This window comes from Dermacentor variabilis, chromosome 10 (genome assembly GCF_050947875.1).
Source record: "Dermacentor variabilis isolate Ectoservices chromosome 10, ASM5094787v1, whole genome shotgun sequence".
Classification (NCBI taxonomy): domain Eukaryota; kingdom Metazoa; phylum Arthropoda; class Arachnida; order Ixodida; family Ixodidae; genus Dermacentor; species Dermacentor variabilis.
In genome coordinates this window covers 25,440,137-25,465,487 of record NC_134577.1, presented here as the reverse complement: position 1 = coordinate 25,465,487, position 25,351 = coordinate 25,440,137, and the positions used below count along the sequence as shown (strand labels likewise).

The 25,351-nt window shown below is 45.7% G+C and overlaps 1 protein-coding gene and 1 long non-coding RNA gene across 9 annotated transcripts in view; one reads left to right on the top strand and one right to left on the bottom strand.

The window, feature by feature from the left end:
• The first annotated feature begins 3,501 nt into the window (after positions 1 to 3,501).
• Positions 3,502 to 25,351, top strand: part of LOC142560183 (uncharacterized) — a 58,609-nt gene continuing 36,759 nt past the window's right edge. For 2 of the 4 annotated variants that reach the window (XR_012823313.1, XR_012823312.1), the window contains exons 1-3: positions 3,502 to 3,638; positions 5,065 to 5,172; positions 8,828 to 8,892. This is a non-coding gene — a long non-coding RNA (uncharacterized LOC142560183). Of the gene's footprint in view, positions 3,639 to 5,064; positions 5,173 to 8,827; positions 8,903 to 9,166; positions 9,272 to 25,351 lie in introns of all 4 variants that reach the window. The other 2 variants (XR_012823314.1, XR_012823315.1) reach the window with 2 other exon arrangements.
• LOC142560182 (microtubule-associated serine/threonine-protein kinase 2-like) overlaps positions 12,913 to 25,351 on the bottom strand; it is a 47,773-nt gene continuing 35,334 nt past the window's right edge. For 4 of the 5 annotated variants that reach the window (XM_075672085.1, XM_075672087.1, XM_075672086.1 and 1 more), the window contains 3 exons: positions 23,813 to 23,949; positions 22,405 to 22,632; positions 12,913 to 14,601 (listed from right to left, as the gene is read on the bottom strand). In XM_075672085.1, the coding sequence (XP_075528200.1) occupies positions 14,338 to 14,601; positions 22,405 to 22,632; positions 23,813 to 23,949 (629 nt within the window). In that variant the 3' untranslated portion in view covers positions 12,913 to 14,337. The remainder of the gene's footprint in view (positions 14,602 to 22,404; positions 22,633 to 23,812; positions 23,950 to 25,351) is intronic. The other variant, XM_075672089.1, reaches the window with a different exon arrangement.

The window sequence follows — 25,351 nt, the reverse complement described above, 5'->3', positions numbered from 1 at the left end:
GCTACTAGCTAGCTTGATACAGCTTCAGCAAACCAAAAACAGCTATAGCTGTGTCAAGCTATATTTTAGACAACTTCAAGATGGCCAGCACTTGATGTCTCCAAGCCATACGCTTCTAGCCACTGTGAAGAAATATACGTAGAAAAAGTGTCGAAACTTCTAAGGCACCGCCACCTCAACGAATTCGGTGGGGGGGGGGGGGGGGGTTCGACACAGTCAATTTTGTGAGTGCGGAAGTGGCCGGCATGCTTCGGAAAAGGTTAGGGGATAGGGACGCAATCAGCATCACAAATGGAGAGCGAGCTCTCCATTTGTGATGCTGATCTTCGCAGATTTCCTACGCACATTCTGAAGCGCGCACCTTCACGAGTTCAAACCTGGCGCCACATTGATAGCATGCTGCGACTTGCAGCCCACAAATGGGGCGCGCAATTCAAAATCGACATAAAGAGCGAGTAAAAAATAAAATGTAGTCTGTTTAAAAACATTGCTGTTCATTAAAGTTGTTTTAAAGTCAAAAAGTGTAACGCCTGCGTCACCTCCGCCGCGGGTCGGTCCGGCATTTCACTATTTGCGGGATTTTTTTCTACAGGAGGAGGAGGAGGAGGAGGAGGAGGAAAAGCTTTTTTTGCTCTAATTGCTTAGAAATTAGCGGTGGCAGATGTGGTCGGCCGTCTTCATGGTCTTCTTCCCCATCTGCGCAGGATCGATGTCCCTATTCCAGGGCACCACTGAGGGTGGCTACTCGGTGAGCGTGCCTTACTATAGTCCATGCTGGACTTTCGGGTCGCTGCTGGAGAGCACCCTCTCCCACTGCTCCGCACTCAGGTCTTTTATTTGAAGGAATTGTTGATTGTGAACGCATCCCCATGTAATGTGATATTAGGTGGGCTTGGCGCCGCACCAGGGGCAAATGTCCCTATACTGGGTAGGAAACATCTTGCTTAGTGTGTTTAGATTTGGATATGTTCCTGTTTGCAGCCTCCTCCAAGAGGTTGCTTCATGCTGATTTAGGCTGTTGTGGGGTGGAGGGTATTTAATTCGGACCCCCTTATAGTAATTCAGAATGTCAGAGTAGCTTGGGTTGACTGGCATGGGTTCCTCAGAGTCGGCGCTCGTGGCCGCTCGGTTCGTGTGCTCTCGAGCTGCCTTGTCCGCCCTTAGGTTCCCTTCTATTCCAGCGTGTCCAGGTACCCAGAAAATTGTATGCCTGACTTTGTTGTTAGCCCTGCAGCAGCACGCGGACACGACAGTTGGGAAGGTAGCCCTTAACAACTGCGCTGAAACAAAAAGAAAAGAAAAGCCAGGAGAGGCGCCGGTAGCCTAATTATAGTGTCTACATAGATGATATGACGTTGCGCTGCTAAACTCGAGCTCACAGGTTCAAAAACAGGTGGCGAAATTTGATGGAAACGAAATGGAAAAACACTCGTGTAGTTCTATTTAGGTGCACATTAAAGAACCCCAGGTGCCGAGAGCTGAACAGGGTGCTCAAAATCATATCACCAGACGTAAAACTGCAGACTTAATTTGCTTAATAATAATAAAGAAGGAAGGTAGCTGCGTCCTTCGGCTTTTTTCTAGGGGTGTAAACGAAAGAAATTGTTCTCGAGTATGATTGCTAAGAAAAACATGTTACGCTTATCTTATATTCCATACCTAGATGTAATGCCGTTCTCAATTGTACGCCCGCTCAACTAAGCAGCTTCTGTATTATAAACGGCTGCTTTCAGTTATCTGGTGCACTATCATAAGGACAATAACGAAGCAATTTAATGAACGCCATGTCAAATACACGTAGAGATATTTGTATCTCTACGTCTATTTGTATCTCTACGTGTAGATATAAGTGTGGTACCACATTGGGCACCCAGTTTTAATGGGTTGCAGACATGGTGAGACTGCCAAAAAAATGTTTTCCTTAACTGAATCAAGGTAGCAGATTTACAGGCTGTCCCAAAACGGCGCGTTTATATTAATGGACAGCTAGGAACTTGTTCAGCAGAACCTATTAGCCTCCATTGGTTAATTCTTTCAGGAAATGGTGTGCTTCTGCGCAACAGCCCCGATTCTCCGGCAGCATAATCATTCGGGATAAGAGTCCTCACTTGCATCTGCCCCTCACCTTCGAGATTTCAAAAGTGCCGTTATGCGTTACATTCGAATGGAAATGGCTATTCGATAATTTTTAATAGTGAATACTGAAGTCGAATACGATCTGAATAGGGCATGTTACTACATGTTTCTACTTCAGTTCACCTGCTGGCACGTTGAAGGAATTTGCCAGGCAAGCCACGGAGATTACATTGGTAAAGGCTCCCCGGTCTCTCCGATTCAGTCTGAGTACATAGGCAATGACTTTTCCCTAACGCTGTTGTTCATATTAACGTCCAATAATTGCCTTGATTCCTTTTCTCGGAAAGTCGAAAAAAAACTATGGGGTTTTACGTGCCAAAACCACTTCTGATTATGAGGCACGCCGTAGTGGAGGACTCCGGAAATTTCGACCACCCTGGGTTTTTTAACGTGCACCTAAATCTAAGCACACGGGTGTTTTCCCACGGCGGCCCCATCGAAATGCGGCCGCCGTGGCCGGGATTCGAGCCCTCGACCTCCTGCGCAGCAGCCCAACACCATAGCCACTGAGGAACCACGGCGGATCCGGAAAGTCGATTGGTTCATCGGCGGTTGGTGCTGCTTTTAAAAGAAACACGCTTATTCCGGACGGGAGTTTTCACTTTTTCAGTAAAACACGTTGTGGGGCTTTCAATCGGTGCATTTAAATTATTTGATCATTTTTCTCTTACATATATGTCGTGGATATATATGTCTCTGTACCCTTAGATTTATACCTAGAAGTGTATTGGTCATCTGCATCTCTTCGCGCCACACAGGTAATAGACCTGGCTTATTTCATTATAATATTCTTTTCTTTGGTCCCTGATCAATATGCTACCAACAAGAAGCGCGCTTAAAATGACACAATATCAATAAAATTTTCTTGCGTAGCTTCATGTTGCAGTTCACCTGGCTAAAACTACAATTGGTACCAGCCGACAAGAGTCGCGGGCGCACCAAAGTAAGTAAAACCATAAAAAAAAATTTAGTGCACAGGCTTTCTGCGAGAAAAACGGGCCTCCGCTAAGGTCTGCGCAACGAACGCGCGCTGGCTAGCAGACGACGCATTTTAAAACGACAGCAACATTGAATACGTCATGTTGTATAACCCATGCCTCAAATATGTATACTTAGCAAAAAAGGTGTGAATGTAAATTTGCAGTAGAAATAAAGCACCATTACAGGAGCGTACGCGCGCAATGGGTCTCAGCGCCCGCAGCGAAATTACGTTGAATCTGCTGCGAAGCGCGTCTCCACCCCAATCTAGTTCGCTCGCAGCGCCATCGCACAATTTTTCCACACGAGGTCCCGCAGAAGTTCAGCACCGTTCGGTCTTCTCAACCATTCTCTACACTCTCCTTCTGCGGTTCCACTTCGCGCTCTTTTTTGGCGATTTTGAAACGTTAGGCGGCCATTCGTTCGTGCTTTCACTTGCTTAGAGTGATACCGAGATTTCGAGTGGAAAACTTCGAATAGTTTTTGCAAGAACGACAGCAACAACACCTCTTTATTGCGATTCGGTAAGTGATTTTGTTATATGATTGAAGGGTTCCTACTTTGCTGGAAATCATTCGCACGATATGAACGGCACTTAACGCTTCGGATTGTCGCGTACATGCAGTTGTTGACGGAGTATGTTTCACATTGCAGCATTTCTAGGGTAGTTAGCAGCATTTCTTTCCTTTTGCCTCTTTGCAATTTGAATATCTTTCTGGCTTTCTGGCTACTACATTCATCACTATGCACTCTAATTAAACGTGATCGCGTAAATAATACTTGCAGACCGCGACTACAGGCGAAAAATAAGCGAAAAAAAAAAATCGCCTGAAAGTCGACTCGACACCGGTTCTCGACCTTCCAAAACGGGAAAGAACTGCTAATGGCCGCAGATTTAGCGTATGGAAGTGTGTGCACTCCTATATTAGACATGAAGGCAATGCAAATAACACCAACGGCAGGCAGCAAACAAGTGCGCGGTCACCGAAGATAATGGCCGCCTGCAGCTGAGGTCTGTTTTGCACAATGATGGTAAAGAGCAGAAGATAATTATGATAATTACGCTGTTTCAAGGGAACCCACAATTAAGGGAGTAAACACAATATCATCAGCAGCTCATAAACATATATGTGCAGCATTTAATGAAAACAACATTTAAAGCGGTTCGAAAATCTGACGGGTACTGCGTACTATTCTGAATGCAAAAGATTATCACTTTTACACTAAATGTGTAAATGAAACATGCTAAATGAAACTTGCAATTTCTGTGTTCTTGTGTGAATTCTAAAAGAAGAGCCTATCTGCAAGTCATGGTGAACATTAAGTTACTTCTGCATGTCTTGTTTTGGTTGAATGAGTATACTTTTTTTTTTATTTGATGTAAGATACCTTAACCGTCAGTTGGCCTTCATTTTGTTTTACTGGGTTTCTGTGCTTTGCTGTCCCATGTGACTGCAAAGACAGCTGTGTCGCTTGCAGTCTTGTCGCAGAGTAGCATGTAGTCAATATAGTCTGCGTCTTTTTCGATTTTTGTTGTTCCAAGCATATGAGTCTTTTTTCTTCTTTCGGAACACCTGCCTTCACTTGGAGGTTGCATTTTAAATTCTGTGTAAGCTACGACTTTTCATATGACATTCTACCTTTCTCACTGCAAGAGGAATACCTTGGATGAAGCGATGCATAGCGGTCACAGAATGTGAGCTTCAAGTAATCTATGGTTAGTTTGGCTGCAGAGAGAAAGCAATGACAACAAATTTGAGACAAGGAACGAGGCTAGAACAAGGTCCTTTTTATTTGTTGAGTAGTGAGCTATCACATTTAAACTCTTTCCTTTACATAAGCCAGTGCAGCTTAAGGTTGTTGATAGCCAATGTGCTATATCTTGCTTTCCTAATTTAATTAGTCATATGTGTTACCTACATCAACTGATCAATAGTTTCTCAATTTCAGAGGCGGCTAGGAGCGACCCAATGTGAGCTAATATGCTGTCACACTCTGTCAAAACATTGGCAGACTGGCTGACAACGCTGCTGCTTGAGCATCATTTGTGCCTCAAAGGTAAATGTGATGCACTTTGTAACCTTGATTATGTAGAATTCTGTGTTTTCAGGAATGTATCAAAGCGAGCTATGCATGCATTTATTGGTCGGGAACCTCTAGCTTTCTCATTTATTTATAAATATAAGTTTAAACTCTAGCTTGCCAAACAGCAGTGTTTAAATGCTGTCAAGATCGGGAAAGTGAGTTTTATGTCGTGCTGTTTGTCACTAAGGAAAATAGAGAGTTTTAGAATAGGGGCCCCAAGCGTTTTGGGGCCCCAAAGAAATAGCGTCGAAGCCACTGCGCATGCGCAAGACGCAAACTCCGTTTGGGTTTTGCGTTGGGAACGCTATTTCACCGATTTAGCGGGAGCCCAAATAGCGGCCCCAAAAGCTTTGCGTCGGCAAACATGGCGGCACCCATCGAAGCGACGGCTCTAACCTAGCACAAAACTGGGTTCGATTCGCGGTAACGCGTGAAGTTCGCAAGCTAGGAGAAGTGAGTGCGGTCATCGCTTTCTCTCAACTAGCGTGTGTTATGAAGATTGACTCATTAGACGCCGCTGATTTTGAATTCGATTGTGGATTTTATGGTTCGTAGGCCTAACAAGGCTAAGCTTGGCTGGTGAAGGCTAGTAAAGTTGGTTTGCTCAAAACTAAGCGCAACTAATTGTTTGCTGCTTACAGAGAATAACGTCTAAAATGTACTTAAACGTGAATACACGCAAGTAAAAATTATTATTCCTATCATAAAATGGTATATTTTATTTAATTATTTCTAATAGTTTTTATTTGACGCCGTAGTGGCGCTGTCAGCGCAAGACGCTATCCGCAAACGTCAAACCCTATTCTAAAACTCTTCACTCCTACGTGCCCCAACGCTTACACCCGCAAAGCTCTTTGGGGCCCCAAACTATTGGGGCCCCTATTCTAAATTTAAACTCCCTATTGACTTTTCCCTTTTTAAATTTACAATATCCAACGTGAATTTGACATCAAACAATGATGATAAGGTCGTTTGTGATTGATTGTGCTGACAAGAGGGCTTGGTTTTTTTTTTTAGGAGTATACCACAAAATTTTTCTCATTTTTATACCAAGAATGGATAGCTGTCAACTCAGTACGTAATTATGCTATGAAACCTCAATTACTTGTTTAATAATACAGAATTATTATTAATGAATGCATTACAGTTACAGCTCAACACGTGCACAAAGTGCAGTGTGGCTTTAGATGTGTCTATTCTTGTCACCAATACTCGATGTGACGGTCTCGATAGGACAACAGGGAAGAGTGTCCTCTTGTATTCAAAAAAGAAGTGCGCAATTGGAAGGGTCAATTTGATGACATTTAGCGACAAGGTCATTATATTCATGTCAACTACTACTATATTAAGACAGCTAACTCGTGATTGAATTGTTTGTGACGTACACCACATGAGTGCCAACTACGGTTCCGGTGATGTTCATAGTTCATGCTTCACGTATAAAATAGTGCTGCCCTTGGAGTATATTTTTAAACTAGCTGCATAAAATGTGATGTAATAATTATTTGTGCTCCTCAAGGAATTGAGGCTCCATGTCATAATTGTGGGGTTGGCAACTACCTAAGATAGCACGAAAGTGAGGCACAAAGTTTTAGTGTCAGTACTCCAATGTGTCAATTTCTCCTAGGTGACTTAATTGATTTTAAAAGGGAGCAGTAATTTTGATGCACAGTTTGTTTTACACTGTTGATGCCTTGTTTTAACTCATGCAGAATACTAGAAATCATTAAGTCCACCAATCCCTGTGTAAGCAGCTGCATCTTTCCCTGAGGTAGCATGTAGAAGGAAGTTCCATAGCTGTGATCTCATGGGAGTCATGGGAGTCTCAGTTGTCCATAGAAAATTGCAACAAAGCATTCCAAGGTGAAAATTAAGCCTTTCCGGTTAGCAGAAATGGTTGGCCTCTAAACCGAAACATGGCTCCAGGGCCTGCAACAATCTCTTTGTGGCAGGCCAGCCACATTTCAGTTGCAATTCCAAATGGTAACTTTTGAAAGCACTACAAATCAGTTTTGTGTGCGTGCGTGCATGTGTGTGTGTGTGTGGGGGGGGTGCACGCGCATTGTGACAGTGGTATAGTTTTTGGAGCGCTGATTTAGGCGAAATAAGTCTTTTAGAACAATGGTTTCTGGAGAGATATGTTCAAGAGAGCATTGTGAATGCCTCTTTGCTGCCTTTAAAGCTTAAAATTATGGCCAAGTCTTGGCCTGTTTTCTCTGCACTTTTCGCTTTAATTTAAAATAAAATCTAGTACATTTAGTGATGCTCTAAAATAAGCTAATTGGTCCTTGTAACCACTTTATAAATATTTTGGATGACCATTCTAAGAAGACAACTTTAAATTTTTGGTGTACTGATAATTAAGATTTCTAAATTCTCTGTAATGATGTTGCACTTACTAAGAACCCACTGTATTAGTCGTATTCATAGCAACCATACCGAATCACATTTGTATAGTATATGGAATAGACTGCATTTTTTTTACTGCTGCATTAAGCATCTGTGAGCAGTTATGAAAGGTTGTGTCTGTGGAGTGACAGGAAACAGCCTTTCTGCATGCCATTTAATCTTGCTTAATATGCACTCACCATACACTGCAACTCAGTTCTGCTGCCATTAGTACCATATGCAGCCATTTAGAGTGCAGTTTAACTGAGGTGATAGTGGTATTTATTGGCTGTATTCGGTCTTGGAAATGGTATATGTGGGTTTTGCACATGGATCCATGCATTTTCATACCAGTGTAAGTTTGCTGGCACATAAGATGCACATGCGGTGGAACATTGAACCTACTCATGGCCTGTGGAAAAAGGGAAATAGAGAATGGCTGAACAAAATGAGTGGACTCTAATGCATTATGTTCACTCAGTATGTGCTTAGGCTGAACTGCTAGGTACACTTGTTTACACTATCTTAAATTCTTAAAAAATTAAAGGGCATAGTGTAAAGTTGCTTGTTCTCCTGTACATGTGTAGTGTTAGATGTCATACTTTGTACGAAAACCTCCAATAATATTTCATTACAAACTTTGGTACAAATTAAAGTTGGTTAGTGCTGACGCCATGTGATCACTAGAAATGCATATACTTGCCTTGCCCTAGCTTTGGCGAAAACTGTTGTCTTGTAATTTACAAGGAGCAGTTTACAACGAGTGGGAGAACATTACATAGAGCACAAATACTGAACGTTGAATACTTTCTGAACATTGGGATAACTTTTTCAGTACTGGTGCTAAGTATTGAAGAAATGTAAATTTGTTGCACTGTATTTCATCATCATAATAATCACCATCATCCTGACTATACCCACTGCAGGGCAAAGGCCTCTCCCATACTTCTCCAACTACCTCTGTCATGTGCTAATTGTGGCCACATTGTCCCTGCAAACTTCTTAATCTCATCCGCCCAACTAACTTTCTGCCACCCCCTGCTACGCTTCCCTTCCCTTGGGGTCCAGTCCGTAACCCTTAATGACCATTGGCTATCTTCCCTCCTCATTACATGCCCCGCCCATGCCCGTTTCTTTTTCTTGACTTCAACTAAGATGTCATTAACTCACGTTTGTTCCCTCACCCACTTTGCTCTCTTCTTATCCATTAACGTTACACCCATCGTTCTTCTTTCCATAGCTTGTTGCGTCGTCCTTAATTTGAGCAGAACCCTTTTCGTAAGCCTCCAGGTTTCTGCCCTGTAGGTGAGTACTGGTAAGACACAGATGGTTATACACTTTTCTCTTGAGAGATAATGGCAACCTGCTGTTCATGATTTGAGAATGCCTGCCAAATGCACCCCAGCACCATTTTTATTCTTCTGATTATTTCACTCTCATGATTCGGATCTGCGGTCACTACGTGCCCTAAATAGATGTATTCCCATACCACTTCCAGTGCCTCACTACCTATCGTAAACTGCTGTTCTCTTTTGAGACTGTTAAACATTACTTTAGTTTTCTGCATATTAATTTTCAGACCCACCCTTCTACTTTGCCTGTCCAGGTCAGTGAGCATGCATTGCAATTGGTCCCCCGAGTTGCTAAGCAAGGCAATATCATCAGCGAATCGCAAGTTACTAAGGTATTCTCCATTAACTCTTATCCCCAATTCTTCCCAATCCAGGTTTCTGAATACTTTCTGTAAACATGGATCCAGACATTCTTAGCACCCTCTGCTGCGTCACAGGTCTGACCGCTGCCGTGGTCAGTTGCTTCACATCTGCTGGGGACTGAGGGCCGGGGTTTGATTGTTGTATTAATACAGGAGGTAGGAATACAACATCTTAAATTATTATCAATTTCATATTTGTGCCATACTACAGTGGCATGAAATCAAGGGCTTGACAACAGCTCACCTGGTTGGGAATTAACTTGGCATAAGAAAGACACCGACAACAGTCAAGGTGGATATTTTATTGCGGTTGTTGCCTTACGTGCACTATTGTAGTGACATGTAAAATAAGAATGCAACATTCCAGGATTGTAAACATGGTAAGTAGAGCTAACTATAGCATCTGCGAAGCTGAAGCAAGCCTGGACATAGAATGTCTACGCTGCAGCTGCAGCAGTGCTTCTCAAGGTGGCTACTAGCTGTAAGTAAAGGGAGCATTAGCTGGACTACCAGCTGGCATGTGGAAGTCTAGAGTACAGCTTACAATAGACTGCTACTAGCTGTGGTCTTAGCTAGATCAAGCTGGAAGACACACGTATACTAGCTAGGTGGCTTGCTTCAATAACAAGAGCTTGGCGACGCAAACCCCCACTCCGTTTCAAGCAGGACACTAATAGCATTCATCCATCCATCCATCCCTATAAAGGGACTCTCATGTGATGCATCTACATTGTCTTGCCCATGTTCTAAATCTATGGTGTGTGATGGCTGTCTTAGTGCAACATTCAGATGAACGGCTACCTCATGGCGCACACTTGTGCATGACAAACACAAAATGGTGCTGGGCAAATATACATTACTTAAAATAAATTGTTATGCCCTGCCTGCTACACTGCAGTATTGCAGGCTGCCGAATTCAAATAAAATGAATTAGATCTGAATGTCAATAAAATAACTGGCTTAGGTTTAACTCTTCTAAACATAATTATCACGAGCGAAAGGTTTGTTTGGCTTGGGTTTGCAAACACTATGCACACAATGTTTTATTAAAGCTAGGCCGCACTCTTTCGCACCCGTTATGCCGAATGGCTTGTCTGTGAAGTCATGGTGAAACCTGGCCATTGCAGTCGAGCTTGCCGCCAGCCGAACAGTGGTTCTTCAAACATTCATTGTGAGTGCCGTTGCTTGTATCCATAGCTTCGTCTCCTTATTGTTTGTGACCCGCCGTGGTTGCTCAGTGGCTATGATGTTGGGCTGCTGAGCACGAGGTTGCGGGATCGAATCCCGGCCGTGGCGACCACATTTCAATGGGGCCGAAATGCGAAAACACCTGTGTATTTAGATTTAGGTGCACGTTAAAGAACCTCAGGTGGTTAAATTTCCGAAGTCCTCCACTACGGCGTGCCTCACAATCAGAAAGTGGTTTTGGCACATAAAACCCCATAATTTATTTGTTGTTCGTGTTGCTGAACGACAGTGGCGATTGCAGTAGCTTCGATCTTGGCACACCTCGACTCCTGGTAAGCTTTTCTATAATGCGCTATTCTGGCCTCGCTTTGCTCCAGTGTTTCAGCAGGTAACTTTGTGTTTGCTTGAGATTTCGCAGCCTGCCAGTTAGCTATATCTACTGGATGATTGGATTCAGCCTGTCGCTTACGCTGAAGCGCACACACAGGTGGCACACCAGACTGAGTGACCAAGCGCCGGCGAAGCAGCCACTAAACCCTCGCCTAATCACGTGGTACCGCAGCGGCGAGGCTCCGAGTGAGCGCAGATGCGATGCCTCTCTGCAGCGGATCACGTGGCGTGACGTCGCACCTGCCGCACTTGCGCTTCTGCGGCTCAGAGTCATTGCGACGCGATGAATGACTTTGCGTCACATGGCGTAGTGGAGCTTACGCTCCAATATTAATAGCGGCACTACTACTACTGTGATACGACAACCGAGGGAACCAAACAGTAGTATTTATTATTAAGTAAATTTTATTCATAGCAATTATATGAATACTTCAGGCGTATTTCTGCCGTCGGCGTCGCCGTGATGTTGCGCATAATGGCCCAGGGTGATAACATCGTCGCCGCTCGCCACTATGGAGATGAGCTCCATCACTGGAAAAGCTGGCGCTGCCGTTGGCGTGACGTGTATGAGGGATCACGTGGGCTCAGCGGCCGCGTCGTCTGCTTCGGAAGCGCCGAAGCGAGGTGAAAACGAAATTTTAAAGTCCCACCTGCGCTGGGGTTCTGAATAAGTAGGGGGGGGGGTATTTCCCGCTTCAAGTGTCTACTTGACAACACTAGAAAGGTAGTGGCTGCCACTGAAGGCGTCCAACATGGTAGGCAACTGCTCGGTGCCGCAGTGCTGGACGTACGCAACGGAGCCCGGTGTCAGCATTCAGACGTACCCGCGGGACCAGAAGCTGCATGAAGGTTGGATCGCGAAATTTGGAACAGGCAAGCAGCCATCGGCTATAACTCGAGTGTGCAGCAAGCACTTCCACGAGGAAGGTTTCTGCTACGGCGTCGGGGCTGCGATGTTCAGTGAGTAGCACAAAGCGCGCACTGAGACGCTCGCCCGCGCGCTCTGCCCGGCTGATGTCATGAAGCTTTGATCTATGAACTTGTCGATGCTAGCTACTGGCAAGTTCACTAGGATAGAAAGGGAACGGTAAGAAGCACATTAAAAAAAAAGCATGACATATGCTCATGTTTGTGTTAACACCAAACACTGAATGTATTGGATTAAGAAAAACAAGCAGCGAAGACCGATTAACATGCAGTGTGATGCAACTTGATCAATAATGATCTTGAAACATCCAAGAATTTACAAGAAAAAAAGAAGGTTAAATCGTCGCGACGGCACATCACATGTCGCTGTCTATATATAGGCGTCGAAATCCCTAGTTATAATGAAATTATTTTTGAACAGCTCTGATAGCGCCCATGCAACAATGGCTACTTGCGCACTGTCAAATGCTCTTATGCTGGGACACACAGCTCACGGAACGGTGCGAAAACGCGTTCGCAGCGAAAGCGAAACATGGTGTGCGAACATGCATGCAAGCGCGCTCGATCGCTGCGAACCCGTGCGTTCGCTGCATTGAGGCTTCGTTCTGTTATGCTCCATTTCATTAACAGACAGCCCAATATAAAAACATATTTTACGTAGTTTGCTCTCAGCGACTGCCTACCTTTCACGCAAGAAACCGGTTCGGGGGCACTCCATCGCAGCGACCGCGCGCAGTGTAGGCGTTCACTGTACATATTCAGCGAATAGGTACCGTCTGTAAACCATTCTGTGCTTTCTGTTTGCCCAAGATTATTATTTTGACGCTAAAAAGCTTCTATTGTTTTCGACAGTACTTACAGAAATGTCCAAGAGCGCTCCCGCATGTCTTTTATTTTTTTCTTGAGCGCCGACAGCCAAACCTATGAGGAGCACGTCGTGTTATCCCTCATACTACGCAAGCGAGGCGCTTCCGACAGATGGCGACTCCGTAAGTCCGCGCCGTCAATACTGTCATGTACGAGTTAAAGCGTTGGAGGGTGAGCCGACGATGGCGGCTCAACCTCACGCGCGCAAGGATTGGGCGGGGGGGGGGGGGGTTCTAATCCGGCGGCTACTGCGTATATATGGCGCGGCCGTGTGGGCCCCATCTCTCGAAAGCGAACGGCGATCAGCTATGAGTATATACGGAGTCTGATCTTTTGCAACTTTTTTTTTTTAGATAGCGATTATACGAACGCTCCAGGTGCAATTACGTCGTCAGCGCCGTCGTGCGGCCTCCTTGACGGAACATGCCCAGCTCAAAGTGGTTAGAGGGCCCACGAAGACGCGGAGTGTCCGTTTGGCTTCAAAAAACGATAAAGCGAAGCGCAAGCACCCTCAGACTACGTTCAGTCGCCCCAGCGAAGGCGCCTGTGCTGCTTTCTACTGCCCGGCAAATGCGGTGTGCGCACGCAAACTGTACGTAAAGCACGCCAGCGTTCCTGCTACAGCCTGCTGGGTGCGATGCCCTGCTCTGAGCGGAGGGGGTATAGTAAGCGTGAAGGCGCACCGTGATGTTTACTACACATGTAGGTACAGCCTGATACCGACGGTCTCATCTTGAGAGTAGAATGATTTCTCCTTTCGAGTGTACAGTAAAAAAACGTCGTTATAACGAAATTGAAGGGGGAAGGGAGCCAGGATTAGTTATATCCATTATTACATGTACTGCAATATAAATCTCTCGGTATTTCAAAGGGAGTTTCCCTTATAATATTTCCTTTTAAGTATTATTTCGTGTTTCGTTATGAGGTTTGACATCTATCTGGGAGTTCCTGAGGTGAATGAATCGTGTATTACTGACGATTTAGATTGCCGAGTGGGAGAGGACGCACTTCACGCATGCTACCAATCCTGCTGACACGTAGCCTGACCACTCCGAGTTTTGGATCCGCTGACGAAGGAGTCCTTTTTTGGGCGTGTTTGCTAGATCTCCCAGAATCGCCTCCGTTGCTCCAGGTTACAATTCAGTTTTTGTTAATACATTTATCAAATGCATGCGCTATACACATAGTATTATCCGTACTGACAGGGAATATCTCATTTCAACTGTGTCTTTTAGCAACATTTGCCAATTCTGCATAGCAGTTACGTAGGAGATGTCACCTTTGTCCGAAATGGTATTCCTTGCCGCGGCTTCCAAAACACACGCACAGCACCGACGCCACCATTTATTATGAGAGCCGTGCATTCGCAACAAATGTCGGTTTTCTTCTTCTGGCACGAAAATCGTATACATATAGGAGACAAAACGAAAATAGTTCCCAATCGGCGTTATATATACAATTCGTCTATCGAGGTTGTCGCTGGTTAACTGCAAGCGGCCGGCTATTCGCAATACGTCTTCGTCGACAGGAAAGCGTTTGCAGAACGCGCGTCGAGCTGGCGCGCCAAGCTCGAGTAGCGCCTGCCGCGTCGTAATGACGCATCGCGCATGCGCAGCGAAATTCGGCGCGAGCAAGCCAACGAACGACTTCGAGCTGCGGTGCCGTCAGAGGTTGGTCTCGGACGCGCGCGTGGAGCGGGTGGGCACACTGCCGTCGGTGATGGTCTGCTCCTGCAGCTTGCTGATCACGAAGCGGCTAGCGCGCATGGGCGACAGCGGCACGACGGACAGGCTAACCTCGGCCTTGCCCATGCCCAGCATCTGCATGACCTGCTCGATCGTCAGCGTCTCGAGCGCCGTGCTGTCCACCGCGGTGACCACGTCGCCGGGGTACAAGGAGCCCTTGCCCGACACGTTCACGTCGGCGCGCTGCGCGCATGCGCGAAACATCGTTCGGTCTCGTACATTTGAAGAAACAGAAGCGAGCGGGACAGAAACGGAAAAGATGGGAGCGCTTACTCGATCGCAACAGACTTTTTTTATAAAGGTATGCGGTGCATAACTTGTGCAATCACGAAAATCGGCCAGCAGCATGAAAAGAAAAAGGTCACGAAAGCGGGACATTAAGAAACCACTCAGGTGATGCGATCGTCATCAACATCGACAGCCTATTTCAATGCCCATTGCCAGGGCGAAGGCTTCTCCCGGCGATCTCCAATTACACCTGTGGTGCCCTAGTTCATTCCAACTTGCACTTGCAAATTTTCTCATTTCATCATGCCACCCAATTTTCTACCATCCTCGACTCCGTTTCACATCGTCATACTATACGCATTCGTAAAGAAAGTCAACTTTTGACCACACCGCGATATTAACGCAAGGTTAACCGGTGCTGATACTTTTGGTTTCATGTGGAATGCCTTATTCTACATAGGTTCTTTCGCACTGACCTGTTACAGAGAAAGGCACACTGGTTGCACAGATGATTTTGTGTACTCTTTCAAATGTTTAAGCACTTCTGGTGATCCTTATTTTTTCCGTCCATGCATGTCTCGTTCCCGCTTTCTTTAGCTATGCTGCTTGTACTGTAGTCAAAACAAGGCCTAACAGGATTGTGCTGTAGCACAGCGCAATAATTTACCACAGGCATCGCTATTCTGATGCTTGGAAGTTTCTAGAGGCACAGTGCGCATGCGCAGGTACCGTTCTTCGACTGCGCACGCCCCTTCGATGCGACATTCAATCTATACGCATAGGTTTAAGCTTAAGTTTACGCTAAATTTTACGCCGGCGATGCGTCTAGCCGAAAAAAAAGCAAAAAAGAATTCGTTGTTCTGGGCCGACATTCTGGGCGTTCACTTTCGGCGATAGTTTTTCTGTCGCGAGATTTCGCGAGGCTCAGCCTACGAAAGCTTCTTTCTCGCGTTTGCCCTACTCTTGCGGGCATGTGTGCAGTGCCGATTCTCGCGAAATATCGCGAAACAATCTCCCGAAAGAGATCGCCCGAGAGTACTTCACGTTCGTTGGAGACTATAGAATCATGCCGCGTTTTCTCGTTTGAGCCAATCGGTGAGTACGTAGCCGTGCTCTGAACCAATCGCAGCAGGCAAGATGGCAAATTTAGCTACACGACAGAGCGTTTACAGAATGGCAACCCTGGAATCGCGCCACGGGTTTCGACGAGACTACCGACCGTGATCACGAAGCAGCGAGTGAACTGCTTGGTTCTATCGTCGTAGACCATGGCGTCGATGAGGCTTAAACCGTAGGGCGCCGAGCCGCCACACGAGAAGCCCACGCTGCGTACGGACACCTGCACGTCGAATGACGCAGTGTCTGAACCTTACAGGTCACGTGTGCACCCGTTAAACAACTCGTAATTTCGGCAGCTACGAACTAAAATGGAGGCTCAACGGAGATGTTAAGGTTCGTATATGAACTTCCCGGAATACAGCCTGTCTTGGGCAGAGGCCTGGTATGTCGAGAAAAAAAAAAAAGAAAGTGGATGTCCTATAGTGTTCCTGCTAAAAAACGTCACAGTACTAGGGTGCTATAACGTAAAACTGTTCCAAACTTTTCTATTCCAATTCTGCAATCAGCCCTCCGCGATTGGCCAAAAACTTTTTTTAACCACCCCTACTTCACCTGTGTCACACGACGTCACGAAAACCGCGATAACTCCCCATCTGATATGACGTGTACACTGATTATGCATGATTTGACCGAACAGAATAAAAAAAAATCTTATTTCTGATTCGACGTCTTTTCGCCATTAGCCCTCGGCTATTGGTCAAAAGTTTTCGGGCTGCACCTACTTCACCTGCCTGTCACTCGACGTTACAAAACCGCAAAAACTCACCGCGAAAAAGTCACGTGTATGCGTTAAAGATGCACTAATATGACGACCAAAACTGAATTTTTTTAAATAGCTGCAGACTGCCCCGTTATGAAAGGAATAAAAGATGGCTGCCGCCGATCGCTCAGGCCCTGCGGCTACCCGCACCTGCGCACTTATTTGCGTATAACTCTTTGCGTGGCAGTATGTCGTTTTCGAGCACTTTTGGAACGTTTACGACCGCGTTTTGCTGACTCTTTGCTGAGGATCCGTTTTAGCGGCATTCTTAAGCTTCCGTTGCGTGCCACCGCGATTTTCGACCAGCCACTGCAAGCTAAGTAAGGGAAAGCGGACCAATCGCAGACGCCAGCACCACCCACTTCATCCGGTTGTCGATTTTAAGTGCAGTGGCTCGGCCCCATCGAATCCCTCACCACTTGAGCGTGCTCCTCGCCTCTTGTCAGCCAATTAGATAAGGCAAGTGCCGCTCAGTGTAGGCAACGTTATTCGTTTTTCAAGCAAACAAAAGTGACCTGCTATGAACGAGGAGAGCGTTTGATTGGTCTGTTCAGACAACGCTGCGGGTGACCGCCCGATGCTTGCGTCGGTGGTTACGCAAGTTTGACGTCAGGAGATTGGAATAAAAACATATTGGAATAGTTTTGCTTTATAGGGCTTCTAGTAGGTCAATCCATTTTGCCCCTCCTCATAGCAGGGAATGGTTTGAATTGGTTGATGGGGTTTATTAACGTCACGAAGCTACGAGAGACGCTGTAGTGGATTGCTCCGGACTAATTTGAACCACGCGTGGTTTTTTCCACCTAAAACTAATCACACATGTCGTTCTTAAACCGAAGTTTTCTTCGCTTATTTTCCCGGGTTTAGCGGTACTGCTGATTGGTCCGTAAATAATCCCGCAGCTGCATTTATAAATATAAATGTGAAGGTTATACAAACCTGTTGGCAAGGTGGCTTATACAAGCCTTGTATGCTGACCGAGTGTGCATAGAATATCTATAATAATTTTTATATTAACTTGCCAATAAAACCTGAACATATATTTTCTCCTCACCGCTATATGTAAGGCACAACGATCTGTTAATGTAGTGCACTGTAAAATAAGTTACACCCTTAAAAATGAAAAAGAGTGTAGATGTGTCTATCACTGGTGTGAGTTATAGACACATTTACACTCTTTTTCACTTTTAAGGGTGTAAATGATTTTACAGTGTGGGGCATTATGTTCACCAGATTCCTGGATTTAACCACACAATAGGTACCCTTACATTTCTTGGCCAATCGTCCAATATGTGCGTGTCCCACTATGATCCCTAGACAAATTCTTAACATTGCATGTCAGCGCACGGATATCTCTAAAGCAAACGGATTTATTAATGGAATGGGGGATGTATCTCACAATTTCTTGTAATTTTAAAGCAAGTATTCTTGCCGAGTTCCACACAGTTTTCCGTACGTATCTGGCCTCTAATGCCGAGCACTTAAGGAGATGGCGCTATCTAGGATTTATGCACCGCAGTGCTCAAAGTCATGGTGGGGGGAGGAAGCCGGGCCCCCCTCCATTTTTTTAAGGAAGGGCTCGGCGTCCCCTTTGCAGGTCAACTACAGCACTGCTACACCCATTCGACAAGCGCTGTAGGCGATTTTATTGCCAGTAGCGCCTTGTGGGGGGCAGTTCTAACTTTCCAATCTTTGGAATAATGATTTAATCTCGATTAATCGGTTCATGAGGCATGAGAAAAAAAACAGGACAACAGGTATTGTACTGCGGCACGCATTTCCCCGAGGCACTGCACATGACGGTCACCACCATTGCTCGACTTGGCTCAGCTAGCACACTGTTTCACGAGGCGCTTGAGCGTGAACCTACCTCCTCGGTAATTAGTGAAAGTTCACCTTGGTTTTCTTAGCTTACCAGTTAATTTTCATTCGTTTAGTTGAGGTTCAGACCTTTTCTAGATTTCAATTTCAACCACAGCAGAGATTTAATCTAAGCTTTCCTTGGCTTCATATGATCGTGAACAATATTCGGGGAAACTCGGTTTCCCTTCTTATTTCCCTTATATATGTGTGTATGTATATATATGCATATGTACAGGCGCCGACAAAAGTGGTATACTCCACGCAGCGGGAGCCGGAGCAACGGCAAACTAGAGTTACTGTAAGTTTGCAGGCACGGCACGGCCACAATTAGTACATGACCGGGGTTGTTGGAGAAGTATGGGAGAGGCCTTTGCCCTGCAGTGGGCGTAACCAGGCTGATGATGATAATGATGACGCGGCGAGCGTCGCTCTGGAACTGGTAGAACGCACGCTGCGAGCGTCGCTCTGTAACTGGCAGAAAGCACGCTGCGAGCGCCGCTCTGTGATTGGTAGAAAGCACGCTGCGAACGTCGGCGCTATGATTGGTGTACACGTTTCGCTCACGGTCAACTCACGCTCAAAGTCGCCGACGCCGTGATCACTGCGCAACAGGGCCCTTAATGTTATCACTGTAAAATAGTCTGACGGAAAGATTCCCACCATAGAGTTTCTAAATACATACCCTAGAGGGAAATGTGGCGCTAGTGTCTACGGGGGCTCTCATGAGCGTTGCCTCCACCTACATGGGAATGATGGGAAGTACAGGCTTCGGATTGACTTCGATCTTTAGACTAGTGGCGTTTGCTTGCGGCGCGGTAAACAAAGTTATACTCGAATATTATCCCGTAAAATCTAATTTGATTTCTGCAGTATGTTATATAATGTACAATACGCTGCATAAAGCTTGTATGACCTTGAGATGGAAGCATGGTTTACTATGGTTTATTACTAGGGCACACCAGGGTATGCATTCTTGTGCTATTCTGTTCCCGATTTAACGCCAGAGAATAATAATTTATTTATTTTGCAACAGCAATAACAACCGTGCATGTACTTATATAAGGATACTCAAGTATTTATGTAAATAAAAATTTTGTATTGTGAGAAAGTGTTGCGCCCTTGAGCGGAATGCTACAAGTGTCGTCTGCTACGACATCTGCTCGCTGCAAACGCGAGACTTCTCGCAAACGACAGGCACTTGCGAACTCTCTCGCTCTTTCGAAAGGCTGCGTCGGCTGTCACGATTGCTGAACGTCTGCTGCAGTGCTAGCTAGGACGCTAGTGGTCTCCTACGAGTATGCTTCATCATATTTTATATTGACGTACCGGTTCCGAAGCGTTATGGCGCAGCTTTGCACTTACCCATTTTGCGACACTAGACTACAGCCAGGAAGCAGCAATTTTTCCTACCACAAGTAAGTTTGTGTTCTCAAAGTCCTAAAACACGCATTTCAGTGAGTACGTAAACGAGAAATGCATAATGAAGCCCTCAATAAAACCTGATTGTCAAGCCACTAGAAGTACAACTGTCTTGTATCAGTAGTGCCTTCTTTTTCCTATTCTGAAGTTTCATAAAGCACATAACGCTACAGCGCAAACCTAACAAACTTAACCAAGGTCCAAACGCTCAAAAGATGTTCTTTCAACGTTTACGATGCCGTCGCTTCCTCGTCGGGGCTTCGACACCGCACCGCGACACAAACATCAACCCAGCCGATGGCCCAGTGCGCTATCGCGACTTCGAGCAACATAACAAAGGCAGAGAGCTTTGCGTTGCACTGTCCCACTGCAGGTTATAGCAATTGCGCTTGAAGCGAAACCAAAACTGCCAAAAATACTCGTAGACTAGTTCGCCAGTCAACAGTATGCCAATCCGAAGCCTGTACTCCCCATCATTCCCATGGTGGTTGAACGATCGCAGCATCAGATTTCCCTCTAGGTCTACTAATATGAAATTCTATGGATTCCAACACACGAACTCTAGACACACGCCTGACGCTGAAACCATTACGTTAAGGACGCATGCGTCGACATGCGGCTTCGAACATCCTTTCTCACGGGCAAGCCAGCGCATTGAGACGCTTGGCGCGTTTCGATCCGCATGTTGCACTAGAAGAACCGACGCATCAGAAATACCACGAGCGCAACACCACACTATCGACACCACAAAAAATTTAAACAAATAATATCTATATACAATCCACTGCATGTAAATATGTGTAGATGGTATGCAGCCTGCCTAAAATTCACTGCAAACGATGTTTCTTCGTATATCATGCTGCTGTTTAATACTAATATTTAGTCAATTCAATTGAGCTTTATTTAACTTCTGCCAGATGTTTGGAGCACGGAAAAAAGCCTGAAAAGGCTTGACTGGGTCCGTGCTCGAAAAGCTCGAAAACCACACCTCATACACACAGCAGATGTTTCATGAGCCATTCACACCGGGAATGCTCCACTTTACGTAGATGTCAACTGGAGCAGAGTCTGCCTATTTATGTTTATTTGCTTGGACATTCTGCATATGCAACTGGGGACGTTCCCGTTCTTGGCCAATCGTCGAGAACGGGTACATCCCTCTCTGACACCACAAGAGGCGCACCGTTCCCAAGTATTGCTTGACACGTGCCGTACTTCACCGTGCACACGCCTGGCATCGCCATTACTAAATCAACAAACGTCGTGACGTCACATACGACTCACGCCGTGTATCTGCCTGCAACTGAAGTTTGCGTTTCGGCCTATAGCTTGTGAACGTCCCAGTGCACATAAACATAAAAAAATATGGCACGGCGATAAAGTTGTGAACATTGTGGTGGCAGAACATAAACACTCGGTTGGAGATCGCTTGATGCACGGTATGGAAGTAAACAAAATTGTACGCATTGCCGTTAGTTGTAAAGGATTTGATTAACCGCTGTACTAAAGCTTTGTGTCACAAACATTTTGACATGCGCATGTAACAAAGTTTTTTTATAATTTCTTTCATTTCTTTTTGCATTATAACCCGCGCGACTGGTTATCGAGCCTCCCGACCTCGCGCTTAGCATCACAACGCCATAGCTTTCTACGCCACCCCGATGGGTGGCTTATAGGGAATGAACACATGGTAGACATGAATTACACATGGTTTATATCATGTGTAATAATGTAAGCGGCCCTGCCTGCAGTTTTCTTTTACTTTGGAACCCCCTTCTGTATATAACCGTTTCTGTATTAACTGATAAATAAAATTGAATACAAGTGTTTGAATTTCCATAAAATAAGGCAGTTGAAGTTCGTGCACCGTGTTTGCCCACGCCTTCGATCATTTTGTCCTAACCTGCTTGCGCTCAAGTGGTTTCCAAGCAAAACGCAGGACCAGAATGATGGCTTCTTCCTTTGTGTCTACTTTCACTGAAGAAAGGAGGACAAGGATTTCGAAGTTTTATTTGCCACCCTAAACGGACTTGCCGTTTCTTCTTAGTGTGTTACACACTTTTTTTTTGGGGGGGGGGAAATTTAGGCGAATCCATGTACTGCCCGTCACACTCGTCCTGAAGCGCTATTTCGGAAATTGTAAAAGTATGTGGCGTATTGTTGAGTTCGTTACATTAATTGTCAGTTAATACTGGCCCAGGAGGCTGCTATACGGCGTCTCTGATTGACTCAAGACGCCGCCACTACAGAATTCCACAATATAGCGGAAATTGACGATGTCCAGGGACGACTATCATAAGTGGTTCGGAGAGTTCTCTCGCAATCGTGCGATTGGTCAGAATTGTGTTCTTCGCTGACGACAGCGCGATTCTGGCCAGTCACGCGAGGGAAAGTGAACGCGGTTTCGCTTTGCCGAATCGTTATAAGATGGCAGCCCAGTGCAACGCCCCCCTTTGCTGAAGCGTCGTACACATTGCAGCTTCCGTCTAGGCACGTGGGCCAGAGTTCTCGTTGCGTGGTGCACTTTGTAGGAAACTCCACGACTGTATAGAGGGCGGCACTTTCGAAATGCGCTTTCCCACGGACAGGTGGCGTACCTGTTCCTTGGGCACGGAGCGCATGATGCTGAACATGTCTCTTCGCGTGGTGAGAAGCCGGTAGGAGCTGCACGACATCACGGAAAGCACCATGGTGTCGCCCGTGCGTGCGATGAGCTTTCGCGCCTTGGACAGGGACTCGTTCATCACAGACTTGCCGTTTACGTACAGCACCACGTCCAGCGGAAGGACGGTGGACTTGTCCGCCGGACTGTCCGCGGTCACCGTCTGGCGGCCACGGTAGAAAGAAAGCTTTGCACGGAAGCTTAGGTATACCTCCGGAGACCCGAAGACACTACAGGGACCTAATCAATTTTTCAGGTTGGTTCTTATTGCCAGCTAGTATGTTGCGAACCTGAAGACCCCACTTAACAGGAAGCTTTAGCTTGGGGAGCTCCTATCTCTGTGGCCATTGCACCAAGTTTGATTACGTTTGCAGCATGAGAAGAAAAGGTAAAGTCTAGCTACTGTAGGTAACATCTTTATTTAGGTCGTCAACTTTTAAAAATGGAAATAGTTGAAAATTGCGAAAATCTAACTAATCAATGGCAAATATCACAATGCTGTAAACTGCACCTCACAGTACATCTAAAGCAGACAAAATTTATATAGTACAAACATAGCTCTGAAATATATGCGAGCAGTACTTTGTAACATTGTAACAAATTCGCGAGGAATGTAAATAATTATATCAAATTTTTCCGCTTTAGATTTTCTAACAGACGCAACTTATAGCTGTTTTTGGTGCAGAATTACGAATTTATAATCTTCGTGTTGCTATTTTTTTTATAAACTTACCAATTCCGGCAATATTTCTAAAAAAGATCTGGACCCTAAGAGGAAATTTTGCTCGCTACACTTAGTATAATTTAACGTTATATCCCGAAAGAAACAAATTTAATTAAAATCGACCCAGTGGGTATCACGGAAAAGCATTTCTGCGTTTTGCGTATATTGCATGCTCGTGGACAAAGTAACCGCCTCCTTGCGTTTCTTATGGTAAACACTGCTGTTCTTTGTCTAAACAAGGAGATGAAGGTGGGTTGCATGTTAATGCCTCATCTTAGATTCTCCTCTCATATCTAAGCACTCGAAATGTATTTCGTGGTTCAATTTCGTCATACCTGACGACACAACGAAAACTGGTGGCCATAGGTTAGACTACTTCCACGTAGTTACGCATGTGTCTGACTTGATATGCAGGATAAACATTTTACGTAATTTCTTCCAAACTTAATTTGGGAAACGAATGAAAACAATGTGCAGCAAACGTACGAGGGATCTCGCAAGGATATACACGATTAAGTCAGCTAGAGCTCAATTTTTTTTTTTCATCTCGGTGCACTTAAGAAGACGGTACTGGACACGCGCGGGCCTATATCCGGAAAAAAAAAAGAAGATCGCGTACATCCACGTATATGTAGTAGGAATCATCTTCGCCCTTGCTCCGTCGCAGCGAGAAGCCGTAGCCCCAGAATTTGTAGAATTTCTTTTTCCTGAACAGAAGCAGGTCGACTTTCTCGAGGGCGTCTCGGTTGTCAGAGGCTGCGAGTGTGAATTGCAGAGAGTTGTAGCACACAGCGTAAGTGGCTCCCTGACACACGCAAAGAAGCAGCAGGGCCAGACTGCGCATGCGCGGAACGTTAAGGCCGCTTTGGGCGTTGCGCTGTACTGTACTAATTGCCGAAATATTGCTACTGACATGTTTTATTTTCGTGCTATATGCATTGTTGTAATACCATGTACTAATTGTTGAAGTGCTGCTTTGACCCACCCTGCAACGGCCGACAGGCCAACTGTATGAGTAAATAAATAAACAGTGGCTTAGCTCGGCTATGCCAGGATATACGTAGCGAAAGCTAAGGCACAGCATGGTTAGACTTGGTTAATCTTGATTGCAAGTCCAGGTTAGTCTGGTTGTCTAGCTATGTTGCGGCGTTTAGCCAGTCGTTCGGCGCGCTGTTCGTCTGTTTGCTGGGCGATTCGTTTCCTCTTCATCTCGTTCCAATGTCAATTCCAGGCCTCCTCCTGCTTATCAGAATTGTCGCCGTCCATACTGCCGCCTCAACTGTGGTTGCGGCGCACGCGAGCTCTCCTTTTCAATCCTCCGACACGTTATCAGGCACGCGACGCAGCTGGCGAAGCGAGCGCGACGAGGAACGCAGTGTGACGTCATACCAAACGGCGGCGGGAGAAAGGCGCGGCGCGGCGCAGCGGCGGAACACCTGTGGCTCGGTGCTACTAGTGGCGCATGCGCAGTAGTGACTAGGGAGCGAGACAGAGAAATATCCGCGCGCGTTGTGACGTTATGTGCCTCCTCGGAGCACCGCAACGGCGAAATGCCAAGTTCGCGGCCAGTAAAGCTTTCGCTTTAATACGATATGGCGTCGTAGATACGGCGGTGCTCTAGCAACAGCCGCCCGCTTCGAGTTTATCAAGATGATGTCCTGCACTATTCGTTTCGTTCGTTTCATTAGTCCCATTAGTATTTGCTTTAGGTTTGTATCGTCGTGCTGCGACAGCTAACTATTAGCAGAGTCCTTCCATGGTATTAGTGAAAACCGGGTGCTTCTTTCGAGACTGGTTCTGGATTTCTAGGCGCTTTATATAGAACATGACCTTAACATGGTTCTAGCTTTACGTGGCCGACAAGATTAGACGGCGGGCGCTGCCCAATCTCTGACGCCATATTAACGCGAGCAGCATCTGTATATTACGAATGTAATATATGGATGCGTAATATATGCAATATGTGAATGTGATATATGGATGAATTTAGGGCGCCACAACCTAAATTGTCATTTGCAGAAGTGTTATGGATGTCACCACGTGGTCAGTGCTGCAGCACCGATCACGCGGTAGTAGCCATATTATCGCACATGTGCGATTATATGGACGCAACATTGGCTGACATATTTGGAGTCCATTTCGGTTTACCCGTACGTCA